The sequence below is a fragment of the Protobothrops mucrosquamatus genome, unplaced genomic scaffold, assembly GCF_001527695.2.
Source record: "Protobothrops mucrosquamatus isolate PMUCROS unplaced genomic scaffold, P.Mucros_1.0 scaffold880, whole genome shotgun sequence".
Classification (NCBI taxonomy): Eukaryota; Metazoa; Chordata; class Lepidosauria; order Squamata; family Viperidae; genus Protobothrops; species Protobothrops mucrosquamatus.
Window position 1 is genome coordinate 708,172 of NW_015387134.1, and position 18,927 is coordinate 727,098.

General features: G+C 43.7%; 1 protein-coding gene across 1 annotated transcript in view; it reads right to left on the minus strand.

Annotated features, from left to right (window-relative positions):
- Positions 1 to 18,927, minus strand: part of LOC107290388 (cytoplasmic phosphatidylinositol transfer protein 1-like) — a 38,814-nt gene that overhangs the window by 932 nt on the left and 18,955 nt on the right. Inside the window, exons 3-8 of the mRNA XM_029284741.1 lie at positions 16,598 to 16,686; positions 15,696 to 15,703; positions 14,316 to 14,387; positions 13,246 to 13,341; positions 12,438 to 12,593; positions 9,178 to 9,241 (exon numbers count right to left, since the gene is read on the minus strand). Of these exons, the coding sequence (XP_029140574.1) occupies positions 9,178 to 9,241; positions 12,438 to 12,593; positions 13,246 to 13,341; positions 14,316 to 14,387; positions 15,696 to 15,703; positions 16,598 to 16,686 (485 nt within the window). The remainder of the gene's footprint in view (positions 1 to 9,177; positions 9,242 to 12,437; positions 12,594 to 13,245; positions 13,342 to 14,315; positions 14,388 to 15,695; positions 15,704 to 16,597; positions 16,687 to 18,927) is intronic.

Consider the following 18,927-nt stretch of genomic DNA (forward strand, 5'->3'; position numbering starts at 1 on the left):
GAGAAGAGAAGAGAAGAGAAGAGAAGACAGGATATAGAATAGAATAGAATAGAGTAGAGTAGAGTAGAGTAGAGTAGAGTAGAGTAGAGAAGACAGGATATAGAATAGAATAGAATAGAATAGAATAGAAGAGAAGAGAAGAGAAGAGAAGAGAAGATATAGAAGAGAAGAGAAGATATAGAAGAGAAGAGAAGACAGGATATAGCATAGCATAGCATAGCATAGCATAGCATAGCATAGCATAGCATAGCATAGCATAGCATAGCATAGCATAGCATAGCATAGCATAGCATAGCATAGCATAGAATAGAAGACAGGATAGAATAGAATAGAATAGAATAGAAGAGAAGAGAAGAGAAGAGAAGAGAAGAGAAGAGAAGAGAAGAGAAGAGAATAGAGGATATAGAATAGAAGAGAATAGAATAGAACAGGAAGGGACCTTGGAGGCCTTCTAGTCCAACCCCCAATGTCTTCTTAAAAATTTCCAATGTGGGATGCTTGGCAACTGATTCATATTTATGTCCTTTGCTGTGTCCCAGGGGTCACCCGATCCCCTTTTGCGAACTTCCGACAAACAAAGTCAATGGGGAAGGCGGATTCACTTAACTGATTCCCTTAACAACCGAGGCAAGAAAGGTCGTAAAATGGGGCAAAATTCTCTTAACGACTATCTTGTTTGGCATTCCGAAATTTTGGGCTGAATTGTGGTCATACGTTGAGGAGTATTGCTATCATGCAAAAGTAAAAAAGTTCAGGCTGTATGCTATTAACTTATTCTATTTTGCTCAAAAGAGTCAACAGTCAATGCTTTTTCTTTCTTTTCCCTTTTACCCTAGACTTTTCCCTCTTCCCTTTCCCCTCCCCTACTTTCTCATTACTTTCATTTTTCTTTTTGTATTTGGATAAACTAATAACATTTTGAAAAAAAAAAAACCCAAGAGTCAAGGCAATGATTCAACCCTTCAAAAATAAGAAGAGGATCCGACTTATTATTAGATCACGGAAGTGAGAAGTGGAGATACCAGAATATCAATCTGGATTTCACTCTAGAGATAGAGCTTGCATTTGAATAACCCCTCATTAAAATACTTTTTCAATCTGTCCTATCATGTTATTAATGATGCCAAGAAGCCTTGATATCTAATCAGGTGACTGAGACAAAGTTTAATATTGTTTGAGATCTATATTCTCTCGAATTACATACCTATTATGCGGAAACTGATGGCTGGAGAACGAAAATCAGTTTTCCGCGCCCTTCATATTGTTAAGAGCCTTTGGCATTAGGTAAAAATAAATTTATGGGCCCCCTTGCTCAGTGGATTAAAATTTTGGAATTACAAGTGATTTAAAAACAAATTGCTCATAAACGTAGAGCAGGTACAATTACAATGAGAGACAATCATCTTCTGTTAAAACTTATCTACTTTCCCTGGAGGGGTTTATGCTGAAAATGCTGATTTTATGCTGCTGCATTTTCAATGACGTTTTCGCATTTTATGCTGTAAGCCGTCTCAAGAATAACTTTGCTAGCCTGCTTAATGTAATGCATGAAATCTCATGTGTAGCAGGCTAGATTAAATCTATTTATTCAGCACATACTGTGTAATTACATAATGCTTTGAGGATGGTGAAGCTGTTTCACCCATCCTGGGCTACCCTTCTTCGTAATTTCTAACAGTGAAAGATGTGGGAGGTAATTCAGATCAACAGAAAGAATAAATGCATCTCCAAAAAAGGAGATGATATCTAAAGATATAAAAGTGAAACCTTTCAAGATGTTCAAGTCAAAATCATGCAATTAGGGATGTGTAAAATGGTTCTTGAATCACCCGTTCCCTCCAGATTGGTTGGTTTTAATCAAAATATGCATATTTGGGCCAAGGAATAAAACACTGCCTTATTAAGGATATGGACTCAAATAAGGCTGTTCCAGAAATATGTGTTTTGGGAGGGAGGGTATGTGAGTAGGGATAAATGGAAGCAAGCCAAGGACATTTGTTTTGTTGCTTTGGATAGTCTGATGGGTGACATATAAATTTAATTATCAAGCTAGAAAGCAGGTGACAGGGAGTTCTAGTCCTGCCTTAGAGATGAAAGCCAGCTGAGTGACTTTGGGCCAATCACCAGGAGACTGTGAGTTCTAGTCCCACCTTAGCCATGATAGCCAGATGAGTGACTTTGGGCCAATCACTAGGAGAGAATGAGTTCAAGTCCTGCCTTAGCCATGAAAGCCAGCTTAGTGACTTTGGGCCAATCACCAGGAGACAATGAGTTCTAGTCCCACCTTAGCTATGAAAGCCAGCTTAGTGACTTTGGGCCAATCCCAGGAGATGGTGAGTTCTAGTCCTACCTTAGCCATGAAAGCCAGATGAATGATTTTGGGCCAATCACCAGGAGATGGTGAGTTCTAGTCCCGCCTTAGCCATGAAGGCCAGCTGGGTGACTTTGGGTCAGTCCCTCTCTCTCAGCCCAACCCACCTCACAGGATTGTCTGTTGTTGTGGGGGAAAAGGCAGGATACAAATAAAAATTAATAAACATTGGCAGTGGCCAAATGAACTGGAGAGGAAGAGGATGACACCCACTAACCATACCTTACTCACCCCATAAACTCACCCTTTTGATTTCTGCGTGTTTTGTTTCACTTGAAATCAAGAGTAACCATGTTCTAGGTTTTGTTTTGGCTACACCAGAGCCCATCCCTCTCTTTATTTGGGGGATCAAAGTGAACATTTACCATGCCTTGAGTAACCCTATTTACCCAAACAATAGTTTATCCCTTTCAACAAAAAGTTTGAGAAGGTTAGCAATTCAACCGAACGTAGAGTGCAGAGAAGAGCAACAAAGATGATTGGGGGGCTAAAACATATGAAGAATAGTTGCAGGAATTGGGTATGTTTAGTCTATTAAAAAGAACAACTGGGTGACATGATAGCAGTGTTCCAGTATCTCAGGGGCTGCCCCAAAGAAGAGGGAGTCAAGTCAAGCTATTCTCCAAAGCGCCTGAAGGCAGGACAAGAAGCAATGGGTGGAAACTAATCAAGGAGAGAAGCAATCTAGAACTAAGGAGAAACTTCCTGACAGTAAGAACAATCAACCAATGGAACAACTTATGAGTGCTCCATCACTGAAGGTTTTAAGAAGGGACTGGATGACCATTTGTCAAAAATGGGATAGGGTCTCCTGCTTGAGTGGGGGGGGTTGGACTGGAAGACCTCCAAGGCCCCTTCCAACTCTGTTATTCTGTATTCTGTATCCGCTTGGTCTTTTCCCAGCTTGATGAAGCGTGATTTGTGAACCCAGCCAATAAGAGGGCTGAGTTCATTTTTCCCCCCTCTCCCTGATCATGCTGTTTTATGTGGGAACACCAACTTCTGAATCAGACTGGAGACTTATCCCAGATCCATCAGCCCCGCGCTTAAAAACTTAATCAGAGCTTTCTCCTGCGTGACAAAACTCTGTCAACCAGCAGGAGTTGTCAACTTGAAGCCAACCAAGGAAAAATCTTGCTAAGACGGGAGAGAGCCATCTGGAGTTTCAGTGGCCTGTTCGACCTCGGAGAAGACACTGTTTCATTCTTCTGAAAAGTTGGAACACCTGTTGCTTGGCAACCCTCCCACCTGCCTTATTGCTTCTTACTAAGGGGTGGTGGTGGTGTAGAGGATCACCACAACTCCAAAAAGTCAAAGAAAGGAGATGCCTGGAGGTGCATCCACGGGGATTTATGGAGAGGAACCCACGGTTGCTTTAAAGCTACGTGCCTTCGATGGCTGGATGTACAATCGGGCAGGAGATGTTTGGAGTCTGGGTGTGTGAAAAAGAAAACTGGGTAGGCATTTATGGCCCACGGGGACTCATCCCTGCTCTCTACGTGCACACCTCGACTTACCCCCTCAACTGGGACCAGAATTTCTGAACTGCGATGGCCAGCTGGAACCATGCACACCGATCCCGGAGCCCTAGCTTTGCTCTGGCAGCACCACCGCTTCAGCTCTTCCCTCCGCTACACTAAGAAAAGAGTTGTTAAGTGAGTTTTAAACCTGCCCAGTTTTACAACTTTTTTTTTTGCTATGGTTGTTAAGGGAATCATGAGCTCTTTAGGCTTTCTTGCTTGTTGGAAGCAGTCTAGGAAAGTTGCAAATGCTGATCACTTGACCCCGGGATGCTGCGACGGTCGTAAGTGTGAAAAACGGTCATAAGTCAATTTTTTTCCGTGCCATTGTAACTTCGAATGGATAATAAATGAACTGTTGTAAACCGAGGACTACCTGTACTTGCTTTAATTTGACAAGATTCTGTCTGTGTGCAAAGAACAATAAATAAACTACTCAGAAGGAGGTCTATGCATTGTTCTTCCTTCTTGGGCCTGACATCAAACTTGCCACAGTAGAGCAACTATTTGAATAATAGTGAAGAGGACGTAAAGAGGCTCTTGATGCGGGTGAAGAAGGAGAGTGCAAAAGTTGACTTGAAACTCAACATTAAGAAAACCAAGATCATGGCATCCGGCCCTCTCAATTCCTGGCAAATAGATGGGGAAGAAATGGAGGGAGTGACAGATTTTATTTTTCTGGGCTCCAAGATCACCACAGATGGGGACTGAAGCCAAGAATTTAAATGACGCTTGCTCCTGGGGAGGAAAGCTATGCAAATCTAGACAGCATACTAAAAAGCAGAGACATCACCTGCCAACAAAAGTGCATATAGTCAAGGCCATGGTTTTCCCAGTTGCGATGTATGGCTGTGAAAGTTGGACCATAAGAAAGGCTGAGCGCCAAAGAATTGAGGCCTTCGAACTATGATGCTGGAGAAGACTCCTGCCAGTCCCCTGGACTACAAGGCGATCGAACCGGTCAGTCCTAGAGGAGATCAACCTTGACTGCTCTTTAGAAGGCCAGATTCTGAAGTTGAAACTCAAGTACTTTGGCCACCTAATGAGAAGGAAGGACTCACTAGAGAAGAGACTAATGCTGGGAAAAACTGAGGGCAATAGAAGAAGGGGACGACAGAGAATGAGGTGGCTGGATTGAGTCACTGAAGCAGGAGGCGTGAACTTAAATGGACTCCAGAAGATGGTAGAGGACAGGAAAACCTGGAGGAACATTGTCCATGGGGTCGCGATGGGTTGGACATGACTTTGCAACTAACAACAACAACAACCTATAGTCTATGAACTGTTAGGGAGGGGCTGTCTTAAGCCTCCTCCTGTCCACCAGACATTCCAAGCTCCTCTGGGCTCTGGGAAGCAACCCCTCCCACCTGGGAATCCAGACTCCTCTCCATCACAGTGAGGCAAAAAAGAAACAGTACTGTCAATGCTGCACAACCGTGGCTCTCCCCAACTTCAGCTTGGCCAAACCAGATGAGAAGGTCACCCTTTCTTTTCCACCCCCATCAACATGTTTGATGAAAAAGAGGTACTGTTTCATTGGGATCCATTCCAAGGAACAACTTCAGAATAAAATTTGGATTTATTTGGATGTAATAAACATCAGACCAAGTCTCATTTCTAATTATGGCATTCCTGTGTATTCCCCCCCCCCAGGGATATGAGCTTATAATAAAGGCTTGCCTGGCACTAAAGACAGCCAAATTGTTACCTTTTAAATGCGGGTATATAAATGTCTTTATATTTAAATACATTTTAATGCTGGGCAATAGATATCTAGTTCAAACTGAGTCTCTCTCCTCCATCCCATACCCATTAAATAAATACACGCTCTCAGGGAAAAAATCTTTTTCAAATATCCTTTGCCACCTGCCAAATTAATATGGCGTACTTTAATTGAAAAGGGGATGATCTAAGCATTAATCAAATCATGCATTAACTCAAGTGCTTTAGGAGAATGGAAAGCCAGAGTGATCTCATTGAGAGATTGGCTTTGCGTCTGCCCTTTCCCCATTCAAGGACTGTTTTAAGTGTGAATCACTGGTCCTCTGTCAAACTCCCCTTTGCCTTATTTTAACACTGAATCTACTTTCCTGGAAAGGCTCTTGTTTTCAGTATATATATTTTTTTCTATTTTGAGTGATTTCATCTTTGCCCAAACATTTTTTTTCTTCTATCTGTGGTTTTCTCACATCATCTAAACCAGGAGGTTGAAAATTAACCAGTGGAACGGAAGTTGCCTTCAGAAGTTGTGGGTGCTCCATCGCTAGAGGCTTTTGAGAAGAGACTGGACATCCCTTTGTTTGGAAGGATATAGGGTCTCCTGCTTGAGCAGTTCTATGTTTACCCTTTCTTTCTTTCTTTCTTTCTTTCTTTCTTTCTTTCTTTCTTTCTTTCTTTCTTTCTTTCTTTCCTCTGCTATTCTGTTTTATGTTTACCCTTTCTTACAGCCTCTTTCTTTCTTTCTTTCTTTCTTTCTTTCTTTCTTTCTTTCTTTCTTTCTTTCTTTCTTTCTTTCTTTCTCTCTTTCTGTTATTCTAAGTTCTATGTTTACTCTTTACCTCTTTCTTATTCTTTCTTTCTCTCTCTCTTTCTGTTATTCTGTTTTATGTTTACCCTTTCTTACAGCCTTTCTTTCTTTCTTTCTTTCTTTCTTTCTTTCTTTCTTTCTTTCTTTCTTTCTTTCTTTCTTTCTTTCCTTCTTTCTCTCTTTCTGTTATTCTAAGTTCTATATTTACTCTTTCTTACAACCTCTTTCTTATTCTTTCTTTCTTTCTTTCTTTCTCTTTCTTTCTTTCTTTCCTTTTTTCTTTCTGTTATTCTAAGTTCTATATTTACTCTTCCTTACAATCTCTTTCTTATTCTTTCTTTCTTTCTTTCTTTCTTTCTTTCTTTCTTTCTTTCTTTCTTTCTTTCTTTCTTTCTTTCTCCATCCTATGGGCAAGGTTTCTTGGGAGAAAGAGCAAATAAATGTGAAAAGGATCTGATAGACACCTTTAGATGGAAATGCCTTACTACCAGCTTGATCCCAAGAACATGGTTTGGAAATGAACCCAGTCTCTGGGCTTTCCTTTCACTCCTCCCCTGATCTTCTTCCACCAGAGGGCAGCCACATCAAGCCCACCTCTGTCAGTTATCCCAGATAAAATGCAAAATTCCTTATGAAATCCCAGAATGTAAGGACAGCCCAGGGAATGCTGGGAAATTTAAAAAGACGGTGGCCTGGCAGCTGTGGGAGCTTCCCAGGTGGAACGGGACAAGGAGTCTAGGAACCGCTCCTAGAAGGTGGTGAGCTGAGGAACCTCAAGAGCCAGAAAGTGGTGGGAACAACACGATAGGAAGGACATCCTGGTATGTAAGTAAAATAACAGATTCGGGGATAACAGAAAAAGGAAAGAAAAGAACTGACTTGAGAGGGAAGGTTAGCCTGTTAGGAAAGAAAAAGAGGAAACTTTGTTCCAAAAAGGTGGTGAGGAGGCATAATAATGTTCTGCAATCTACTTGTCCTCAGGAATCCAACCACTTTCAAAGAAAATGAGGAAGGACATTTTTCAGCTCTGAGGAACATGTTGAGGCACAGCTATGATCTGAAGAAGCTCAGAGGGATGAAAGATGTTTTGAGTGAATCATAAGTTTATGTCTTGAACCCAAAACCACAAGCAGGTTTCCACACTGAAACACCCTGCTGGACTCGGTAGCTCCAATTTGTTCCTGCAAACTAATCCCACGCATATATATTTTTTTAAACCTTAATGATGATGTTTTGTTGAATTCCACTGGGCTTTTGAATGGAAACATACTGATACTCTGCTTGCTTTTTAAGCATGATTGCTAGTCCCCTTAGGGCTCTTTAAAATCCAAAAAGGAGAGCTTTGAATATTTCAGGAACAAATGAGCTGGGCCGGAGATTCTTCTGAAGGCTTGAGTAGACTTCCTTCGCATCATTTATTTATTTATCTATTTATTAAATTTATATGCCGCCCAACTCACTATTCCAAGCAGTTCTATGCTTTGCTATTGGGTGGGTGAGTGGGGGGCAGAAAACACCCATTACACAAATTTGCCATTTTGATCAATTGCTTTCAATCATCTCGTTGCATCCGCAGAAATGGTGAATTTAATATATAACTGGTCACAGCTTTTTCCATGGGATTACTGGGTAGTGATGGCGAATCTTTTAAAGACCGAGTGCCCAAATTGCAACCCAAAACCCACTTATTTTTCACAAAGTGCCAGGGCCACATCAGCATTGTGGTGCCCTTGGGGGAGGGCAGGGAGGCGCCTCTGAGTGCCACCTCTGGCACGTAAAAACCGAGGGGGGGCGCAAAAATGAGCCACCGTGCTACAAGGCACAAAAACAATTGCCGCCGCACCATGGGGCGCAGATACAAGGCGCTGCACCATGCAAGAACGGGGCAGTGATCATCACGCAGGCCCTAGCCCCACCCCATTTGCAGTGCATGCATGCTCGAGGCCCCGTGCGCACATGCAGGCATGTAAAATGCTTCCCCCTCCCTTTTCTTCCAGTCCACCAATCAACAATGGTTGGTGACCTCTGCTCTACCACCTCTACTCGAGCTTGCTAGTCGGCCGCTTCGCCTCCTTTGTGCTGGGCGGGGCTCCTGCTCCGGGCGGCGGCGGTGGCCTGATGGACCTGCTGCTGGTGGCAGCGGCACACGTGCCAACAGAGAGGGCGCTGAGTGCCACCTCTGGCACTCATGCCATAGGTTCGCCACCACTGCTATAGGGGAAGGTCTAAAAGTCAACCGGGTGGGCACAATGGTGTGACTGAAGCAGCACAAATACAGGAAGTCCTGTATTCGTTTAATGACCATTCAAAATTACAATGCCACTGAAAAAAAAGTGACTGACAACTAAACGGTCCTGGCCCTTAACCACGGTGGTGGCATGATGGGCCTGCTGCTGGGGGCGGCGGCACACGTGCCAACAGAGAGGGCTCTGAGTGTCGCCTCTGGCATGTGTGCCATAGGTTTGCCACCAGTGGGGTAGATGGTGATAAAAACCAAACTCACTCACAAACCTCTGGATTATGCACCAAGAAACAGAGGGTGGTTGATTGGCTGCACTGTTGAAGGCAATAGCACAGTCAACATGGGTTTCTGGTTGAATGATCAGGTCCAAAGTGAAACTGTCAACTCTACAGTTGGACATGGGAAAACTAAGGAAAGGCACATTCCCATGGAAAAGGAAGATCAAGGCAACTGCCCACATGGGCTCTCATCCCTTCCTCCCTCCCTCCTCCAGCATGGACCCCAGGGTCTTACATACCACACCACTCGTCCACCCAGGCGAAGGCTTGGCGATGTCCGATGAGTAAAATATCTCGAATAACCTGAAACCCAAAATCGTGTTACTGGCATTGCAGGCAGTGTCCAAGCAAATTCCACCCAGCAATTCCACCACCGTAAATCAATACGAGCCAGCAGTTTGCTGCAGCTGCCCCCAAAAGCTTAGGTTGCATCAACAGAAGGATAGTATCAAGATCACACGAAGAGTTAGTACTGTTTTACACAGTTTTGGTAAGACCACCCTTGGAATATGGCATCCAGTTTTGGTCATCACATTACAAAAAAAGATGTTGAGACTTTAGAAAGAGTGCTGGGGAAGAGCAACAAAGATGTTTTCAAAGAACAGGAACTGGGGATGTCTAGTCTAATGAAGAGAAGGACTAGGGATGACAGGATAGCAGCCTTCCAATATTTGAAGGGCTTTCGCAAAGAAGAGAGGGTCAACCTATTTTGCAAGCCACCCAAAGGCAAGACAAGAAGTAACAGATGGAAATTTATCAAGGAGAGATCCAACCCTAGAACTAACAGTGAGAACAATTTATCAGTGGAATGGTAGAAGGTGTGGGTGCTCCATCACTGGAGATTTTCAAGAGACTGGAAGCCATTTGTCCAGACTCTTATAGGGTCTCCTGCTTGAGCAGGAGTTTGGACCAGAAGGCTTCCAAAGTCCCTTCCATTACACTGCTTCTGCCATTGTAGCCCTTGGGGAGATAACTGACTGGGGAATTCTGAGAGCTGAAGTCCACAAGTCTTAACAGTTTCCAAGGTTGGACACCCCTGATATAAAGCATTACTGGATTCCCTATTTCTTGATTTGACCTAACTCCAAGGGCTGACAGCATGTGCTATCCTTTTCTGATTTTCTGTAAAGTTTGCCTGATGCTATTTGTGGCACTATGACACAATTTCCCTACTTTGCTTTGGAGGCGGGAGGCATATGGTGTTTTCCTCCCAAAATACGAAGCAACGCAAAGCTCTCTTCTAAACTGCAGCATAAAATTCAACATTTTCTACCTTGTTTTGCTGTTGCGATTGAGATGGGCAATCGCAGCCAACTGGATGTCAAGAACCACAACTCTGAGCATCCCTCACCCCCCCAGCCAAGTGGGCCAAGACTGAGAGTTGTAATCCAGCAACATTGCCATTCTTGGCTGCAGAAACCAAACATGACCACTTTATGGAGGAAGACTGATGGAAGCATCAAACCCAAATACAGACTGAGTTTAAAACGAACAGCCAGAGATTATTGTTCTGTATTGATTTCCCCATTTAAAAAAAAACCCCAGGATCATTCTCTCAGAAGATAACATCCTATGAATGAAATTTCAAAAAAGAACTACTTGTGTTGTGTGCCAAGAACAAGAGAGAAGAATATTTGTGTGCAGAGAAGAGCAACAAAGATGAAGGGCCTGGAGGCTAAACCATATGATGAACAGTTGAGGGAGTTAGCTATGTCTAGCCCAGTGGTGGCGAACCTATGGCACGGGTGCCAGAGGCGGCACTCAGAGCCCTTTCTGTGGGCACGCGCCGTCGCCCCAGTCCTAGGCCTTCAGATGGGTTTTATAAAACCTTTTCGCTTTAGACCTCTGCTGCCGTGTGCAAAAAAAAAAAAAAAAGGTTCAATCAGTCAATTTCAACTTCTCACAGAAAAAAAAAGATTTTGCAAAGTTGGAATTGATTGATTGAACTTTTTAGTCCCACCCAGTCTGCCGTTACCACCGCAGCCACGCCCACCCAATGGGCCATGCCCACCCAATGGGCCATACCCACCCGGCACCCGACGATGCATAAGTGGGTTTTGGGTTGTAGTTTGGGCACTCGGTCTCTAAAAGGTTCGCCATCACTGGTCTAGCCTATTGAAGAGAAGGATTAAGGGGGACATGATAACTGTCTTCCAATATTTGAGGGGCTATCACAGAGAAGAGGGGATTGACTTATTCTCCAAAGCACCCGAGATCAGGACAAGAAGTAATGGGTAGAAGTTCATTAGAGAGATACAACCTACAACTAAGGAGAAATTTTCTGACATTGAGAACAATTAATCAGTGGAATGGCTTGCTTCTAGAAGTTGTAGGTGCTCCATCACTGGAGGTTTTCAAGAAGACAACCATTTGACTAAGATGGTATAGGGCTCCTGCCTTGAGCAGGGGGTTAGATACTAGAAGACCTTCAAGGTCCCTTCCAACTTTGTTATTCTGTTAGTCCAGGGGTCTTCAAACTTGGCCCTTTTATGACTTGTGGGCTTCAACTCCCAGAATTCCTCAGCTGAGGAATTCTGGGAGTTGAAGTCCACAAGTCATAAAAGGGTCAAGTTTGAAGAGCCCTGTGTTAGTCTGTTCCCAAAGAGGATTTGAGCTCTAAGGAGCTCTCCAAGGTACTGAAAGGGCAGCCCTATCCCACATGAAACCTGGCCACCAAGTCACAATGCATCTCTTGCCCTTCTCAATTTGTAATCAGGAAAGCCATTGTCCTAAAAACAAGAACACCACCACTAATATAGCATCTCCCAGATCAGCCAACAAGGATTCTTGCATTCTGGGATAGTTCCTCCCCTTAACTGCTGAAGTAGTCCTCAAACACAGAAGATACTGTAGAATTGTAGGGCTGGAAGAGATCTCAGCAGTCTTCTAGTCCAAGATAGAAGACTTTATACCATCCCAGTCAAATGGTTGTCCAGTCTATTTTTGAAAATCTCTAAGCAACAGAGCACCCACAATTCCAGGAGGCAAGCTGTCTCACTGATGATTTGTTCTTACTGCCAGGAATTTTCTCCTTACTTCTAGCTTGGATCTATCTTTAGCAAGCTTCCCATCATTCCTTCTTGTCCTACTTTGGATAATAAGTCAATCCCCTCTTCTCTGTGACAGTCCCAAGTATTGGAAGACGGTTGTCATGTTCCCCCAGTCCATTTCTTTGATAGACTGATCATACCTAGTTCCCTTAACTGTTCATTATATGATTCAGACTCCAGACCCCTGATCATTTTGGTTGTTCTTCTTTGCACTCTTTCTAGGGTCTCAGTATCTTTTTTGTTTCATGGTGACCACACCTGGAAGCAGTATTCCAAGCGTGGCCTCACTAGTGTGATATAAAGCGGTACTGACACTGCATGTGACCTTGAAACTGTCCCTCCATTGATGTAGCCCAAGATGTCATTGGCTTTTTGGCTATTGCAGCACATTCATCTCCAGCCATCAGACTTCTTTGCAGGCCTCTTTGTAGACCAAAGTACAATCTCACCTTATGGACAAATTGTTCTACCCGTGTTTGCAGCCCCCAGACTTCAAATTTGACCGTCACCAGTTTGTAGGAGCACATGATGGGCTGTGTCTGTTCCCGCCAGCCCTCCAGGAGTGGCCCGCGACCCGTCTTAGCTGAGCTGAAGGACCGGAGATCCTATATAGCCAAAAGGGGGGGGGAATAGAATTTTGATCACGTGGCTATGGGGAGGCTGCAACAGTTATAAGTGTGAAAACTTTGAACGGTCACTAAATGAAAGGTTGTAAGTCAAGGACTATCTGTAAAATTAACCCCACTGGTTGTGCTTCCCCCCACCCCCCCGGACTGCCTCACAAGGCTGGTATCAATTTTGCAAGTCTTATACTCTTTTCCACTTGGGATTTATCTCCTGATCCTCAGGAGACTCTGTCCACCAAGCACTTGAGAGCAGGATCATTGCAACCCCAGCAGCAAGTAGGTGTACAAGTGACCAATTTGCAGAGTGCCATGATCTAACACAGGAGTGTCAAACTGCCAGCCTGTGGCCGGTTTCATCATACCAGAGCCGCGCCCACCCCATTGCTGGCAATGGCAAAAAAGCTCCGCTACGTCGCGCGATGTCACATGACGTCGCGAGTTTGACATGCCTGATTTAACACTACAGTTGGGACAGAAGTTACCCCAGACTGCAGAAGTAGAACAACGTGAAGTCCTTCCTCCTGTCTCCCAAGGTCCTTCCTACAGGCCATTACAGGAATGAGCAGTTGGGTTGGAGAAGCCAAAGCCACCCACCAACCATGCACGGTTAGCCTGTCCAACAGGTTGTTACCTCTAAGCTGCTGTAGTAGCGCTCTGGGATTTCATCAAAAGCAATGTCCAAGAACATCACTTCATGGTCTCCCAAGATTTTTTCACTGGGAAAGATCTGTGAGAGCAAGTGGGAAAAACAACGCCAGTCAGCTTGCCAGTGAGAGAAAACACAGATTCTTAGCTAATGAGGGATGGTAAACATAAGTGGCGTTGGCGAAGCTACAATGCATACCGGTACCTTCCTTGGCTTGTCATAAGTTTCCATCCGTTGCTTCTTGTCCTACCTTCAGGTGATTCTCCAAAGCACCAGAAGGCAGGACAAGAAGCAAAGGATGGAAATTAATCAAGGAGAGAAGCAACCTAGAGCTAAGGAGAAACTTCTTGACAGTGAGAACAATTAACCAGTGGAATGGCTTGCCTTCAGAAGTTGTGGGTGCTCCACTACTGGAGGTTTTCAAAAAGGAAATTGGACAACCATTTGTCCAGAATTGTAGAGGGTTTCCTGCTTAAGCAAGGGGTTGGATTAGAAGACCTTCAAGATCTCTTCCAACTCTGCTATTCTGTATTCAGTAATACTCTGCTATTCTGTATTCTGTAATACTCTTCTTATCCAGCTTCTATAAAGTCCAACTCTGTTACTCGGTTATTGACACCATCATGTTCCTCTGAATCACAAGGCCTCTTCAGATTCTCTGCTCTCTTGCCTAAGTCCCTGATAGTGGCCATAGTGATGGACGCCGCCTCGCCTTGACTCTGCTCATCTCATCAGCTGAATGGAATCTTTGCAAAGGGCACTCAATTGTTCCTCATGGTCCCTTCCCACAAACAAGCCCAGATGCAACTTCCCAGGGGGAGAGGATAATTTAATGCAGTGTTTCTCATCCATGGAAACTTGGAAGATGTGTGGACATCAACTCCAGGGTTCCTCAGCCAGGGGTGAAATTCCTCTGACCGGGGGTTGTCCGAGCTAAAATTTGGTCACTAATTCAATGCATGGATAACTCTCACCATGTCTTCATTCCCCCCCTGAAAGTAACTGTACAGGATGAAATGGGCCACTGTTTCTAATTCTGTATGGGTTGTACTTACGTTGGTGCTATTTCCACAATTATCTTCATACTTGGTCTCTATGTAGATAGAAAATTTGGGCAGAAACGAGCACTGTAAAAGAAAAGAGAAATGGAGAGCATGTGAGAAGATCCAGAGGATGAGTGAAAGGATGGTGCTGGAAAAGAGGCAGACAATCATTTTTATAGATTTTGTACTTATATCCTGCCTTTATTATTTTTACAAATAACTCAAGGTGGAAAACGGATCCAACACACCTTCCTCCTCCTATTTTCCCCACAACAACAACTCTGTGAGGTGGATTGAACTGAGAAAGAGGGATTGGCCTAAGGTCACCCATTTGGCTTTCACGGCTAAGGCAGGACTAGAACTCACAGTCTCCTGGTGATTGGCCCAAAGTCACCCAGCTGGCTTTCACGGCTAAGGCAGGACTAGAACTCACAGTCTCCTGGTGATTGGCCCAAAGTCACCCAGCTGGCTTTCATGGCTAAGGCAGGACTAGAACTCACAGTCTCCTGGTGATTGGCCCAAAGTCACCCAGCTGGCTTTCACGGCTAAGGCAGGACTAGAACTCACAGTCTCCTGGTGATTGGCCCAAAGTCACCCAGCTGGCTTTCATGGCTAAGGCAGGACTAGAACTCATAGTCTCCTGGTAATTGGCCCAAAGTCACCCAGCTGGCTTTCACGGCTAAGGTGGGACTTGAACTCACAGTCTCCCACTTTCGAGCCTGTTGTCTTAACCACTAGACCAAACTGTCTCTCATCTATTAACCATCCACAAAAGGTGCCATTTACACTTTCCTGTCCATAAAGCTATGGTTATGAAGCAAGCCATGCTGCACCAAGAAACGAAAAGAAAGTGACGGGGTTTAAACTTTTCTTTCCTTCATGTAGTTCATGAAAAATGGGACCTGCAGAAAAATCTCATCCTGCCACTCTTATAACTTCTGGGAACCATCTGCAAATCTTCAAGTATTAAATCGGAAGCCATGATGACTAGAAACCCAGTTCTTCCTTTATACTGAAGACATTGGGCTCTGCAGTTCCTCTGGGTTTTTTGTGCTCCTACTGGAAAAGGCAGAAGCCCTCCAGATGTTCCCTTTTTGCAAAGACTAGTCTGCAATTCAAACAAACAAAGAATAAACAACATAACCATGGAACCACCGAGAACATGCCCACTGACAGGGCAACCACCAGTATATCCAAAGAGAGCAAATCCCTCTCCTTTCTAGCACTGATGATGTTACCTAGTTGGTTTATGAAGTGTCTGTCAGAAAATAACCCATCTCAGAGAGCACCAAGGACCCCACTGCAGCCTTGAAGTTACTCGTGGTATTCTTGAGCTCTCTCTTCTATTCTGCTAGAGAAGTACTGAAAGTAGGGAGGCACCTTAGTACTTACTGTATACTCTGCATCCATGGTGAGATAATTCCAGATATCCCAAGTTAGCAAAGGGGAGACAGAGAAAGAGACAAAGCTGAGGTTGGAGAGAAGGAAGAGTTATCCATTACACATTTTCTGGGCAACTAAACCCACTCACTTTGTAACCTGGTGTAGGCATGAGGGTGTTTTAGTAAGCTTCAAAGCTGTAAGGGGAAATTACATGGCTCTTGTACCCAAATTGCATCAACTGAATCTTGCAAAACTGAAAGTATTTTTCCCCTCCTGTAGGAAATTACCAGGTTGAGCCCGAGGGGGGGGGGAATCAAACATGTCATCATTCTTGAGTCTCTTTGAGCCCACAAGAGATCCAGCCCACCTCAAATTCCTTCTACTCTTATCTCCCGCCAATTTCCATTGGCTGCTAGTAGTTCAGATTCTTGTAGAGAGCTTAAGCATACAATAAATCTTTACACACTTTTGAAACACCTGGGTTTCTTGATTTTCTTGACATCTCTTTTCTTTTCACTCTCCAGAAAACCAGGGAGGATCCCTTCTGAATAGCAATATCAATAGCACTTAGACTTATACTCCACTTCACAGTGCTTTACAACTCTCTCCAAGCGGTATACAGAGTCAGCCTCCTGCCCCCAACAATCTGGGTCCTCCTTTTACCGACCTCAGAAGGATGGAAGGCTGAGTCAACCTTGAACCCGCTGAGACTCGAACTGCTGGCAGTCGGCAGAATTAGCCTGCAATGCTGCATTCTAACCACTGTGCCGCCACAGCTCATGAATGCTTTCCATACCTTTTTTCTTTTGGGGGGGCTGAGATACCTTTTGCACAATGATTGTCCAGTTTGTGGCTCTCTCTCTCCTGTCTGCCAAGGACATTCTCACATGTCATTAGAGTTTCCTCCTTACCTGTGATGGTATATGGGTAATAGTTCCAGGCTTTCTCGGTGATATAGAAGATTCGTGGTGTTACCGCACGAGCCCAGCTAGGCAATTTGCTGCAGAAGAACAGAGCACAAGGCTAAATGGAAATCAAACCCCAAACTTAAGTCTATGTTCAAGTCTCCAAAGTATTAAGATATATCCCAAATTAACCCAAATGAGCTCTATAGTAATATAATAGTATTTAACATATTACAATATATTAAATATTAACATTTAAATAAAAAAATGAAATAAGCATCTGAGGTAGGAACCAGTGATCTCCAGACTGGAGAGAACCATGATGTTAACAGAGATCAAATGCCTTTAAAGCCAACAAGATAAGAATCTGTTGGATTGGGGAGAGGAAAATGCCTAAAATTAAACTCTAAAGCAGAAAACTGGAGTGGATAATCTTCTGTAGGTCTATGGCTTCATTCTTGCCTGCAGTAGAGATTGAACAAGTCAAGAAGGGTGCCGAGGAACTGGAAACAGTTCAGAGAAGAACAAACGCTATGTTAAGTGATTTATTGATTAAGACTGAAGAAGAATGATTAATGTTGCTGTGGATGTTTCATCTAAAGAAGAGAGAACTAAAGGTAGACATGACAGTCTTCCAATCCATAAAGGGGTGTCACAGGGAAGAGGGTATGGATTTATTCTCCATAATGCCTGAATGTAGGACAAGGACCAATGGGTGGACATTTTACAGAGGAAGAACCAAACTGGGAAAAGGAAGAAATTTCATGGTGATGAGAGTTCATGAGCAATGGAACAGCCTGTCCCCTGTACTCACAGGAGCTCTGTCACTGGAGGTCTTCAAGCAAAGGTTGGGCAGCCATTTATATGGAATGGCCTGAGGATTCCTGCCATGGGCAGAAGGTTGGAGGAGAAGATCTTCATGTTCCTTCCAATCCTAAGGTTCTAAGCCATGACCTTCTACCAAGTAAGCCAGTTCATGAAGAAGAGGATAAAAGTCTCAGCAAACCAAGTTTTACATAAATGTCAAGTCAAGAAGATGGACAAAATGTTGACCAACAATGTAAATAGACCACCGACTCAGTTTTATTCCACTTTTATTTTTGCAGCTTCTGGAGGAGCAAGTTTACCTAATTAGAGCTGCCCAGTTTTTCCTATTTCCCCCCTCTCCCTAACTGCAGAAGTATAAAATAGATGAGTTAAGCCTCTGATGTTAAAGTTAATTCTCGCAGTCAGTTAGAGCTAAGATAGAAGCAACTCGCACTGTTAGAAATAGAACAGATGAACAGAAACAGGCTGTTCTACTCAAAAGAGTGGGGAGGGGGGCTGCCACATGGCTTAGGAAGACAATGTTACACCAGAAGGCTTGAGCATCTTCCTTTTCATACCTAGACTTGTTTTTGAACCACTGCAGTGGATGACATTCTTGTATGATTGGTTTATACACCCGTCAATAAATATTATATATAGTTGGTGGCCCCGATCTAAGTGGTTCGTTCCTGCACATGGGCTGTTGGACATCTGATCAGCTTAAGATACTTATTTTAGGGAATTTCTCTTCCCTGTTTCAAAAAAGGCAAAGATAAAAGCTTCATTGATTGATTATGTGCCATCAAGTCGGTGTAGACTCTTAGCAACCATATAGATAGAGTTTCTCTAGGAAAATCTGCCCCCAACCTAGTCTTCCAACAGTGAAGGTCTTCCAATTCATTGCCATGGTAATTGAGTCTGTCCATCTTCCTGCTGGTCATCCTCTTCTCTTCTTTTCTTCACACCTCCACATTAATGCCTGCATAATGTCCAGAGTATGACCATTTGAGCCTGGTCATTTGTGCCTTGAGTGAGAATTCTGGGTTGATTTGTTCAATGGACCATGGGTTTGTTTTCTTGGTTGCCCATGGTCTTCTCAGGAGTCTTCTTCACCACCAAAGTTCAAAGCATCAATATTCTTCTTATCCTGCTTCTTTAAAGTCCAACTTTCACTTCCATAGAGTATCACTGAGAGCCAGTCTGGCCTAGTGGTTAAGGCACCGGGCTAGGAACTGGGAGACTGTGAGTTCTAGTCCAATTTTAGGTATGAAAACCAGCTGGGTGACTTTGGGACAATCACCAGGAGATAGTGAATTCTAGTTCTGCCTTAGGCATGAAAGCTGGCTGGGTGACTTTGGATCAATCACCAGGAGATGGTGAATTCTAGTACCACCTTAAGCATGAAAGGGAAGATAATGCATGGTTTTCCTGATGACCTCATGAACATTTCTATGCAGTTTTCTTGACAACAATATCTGCCATTAACCTCTTTGAAGATTTTTTTTAAAACTTTGCATCCCTTGGACTTC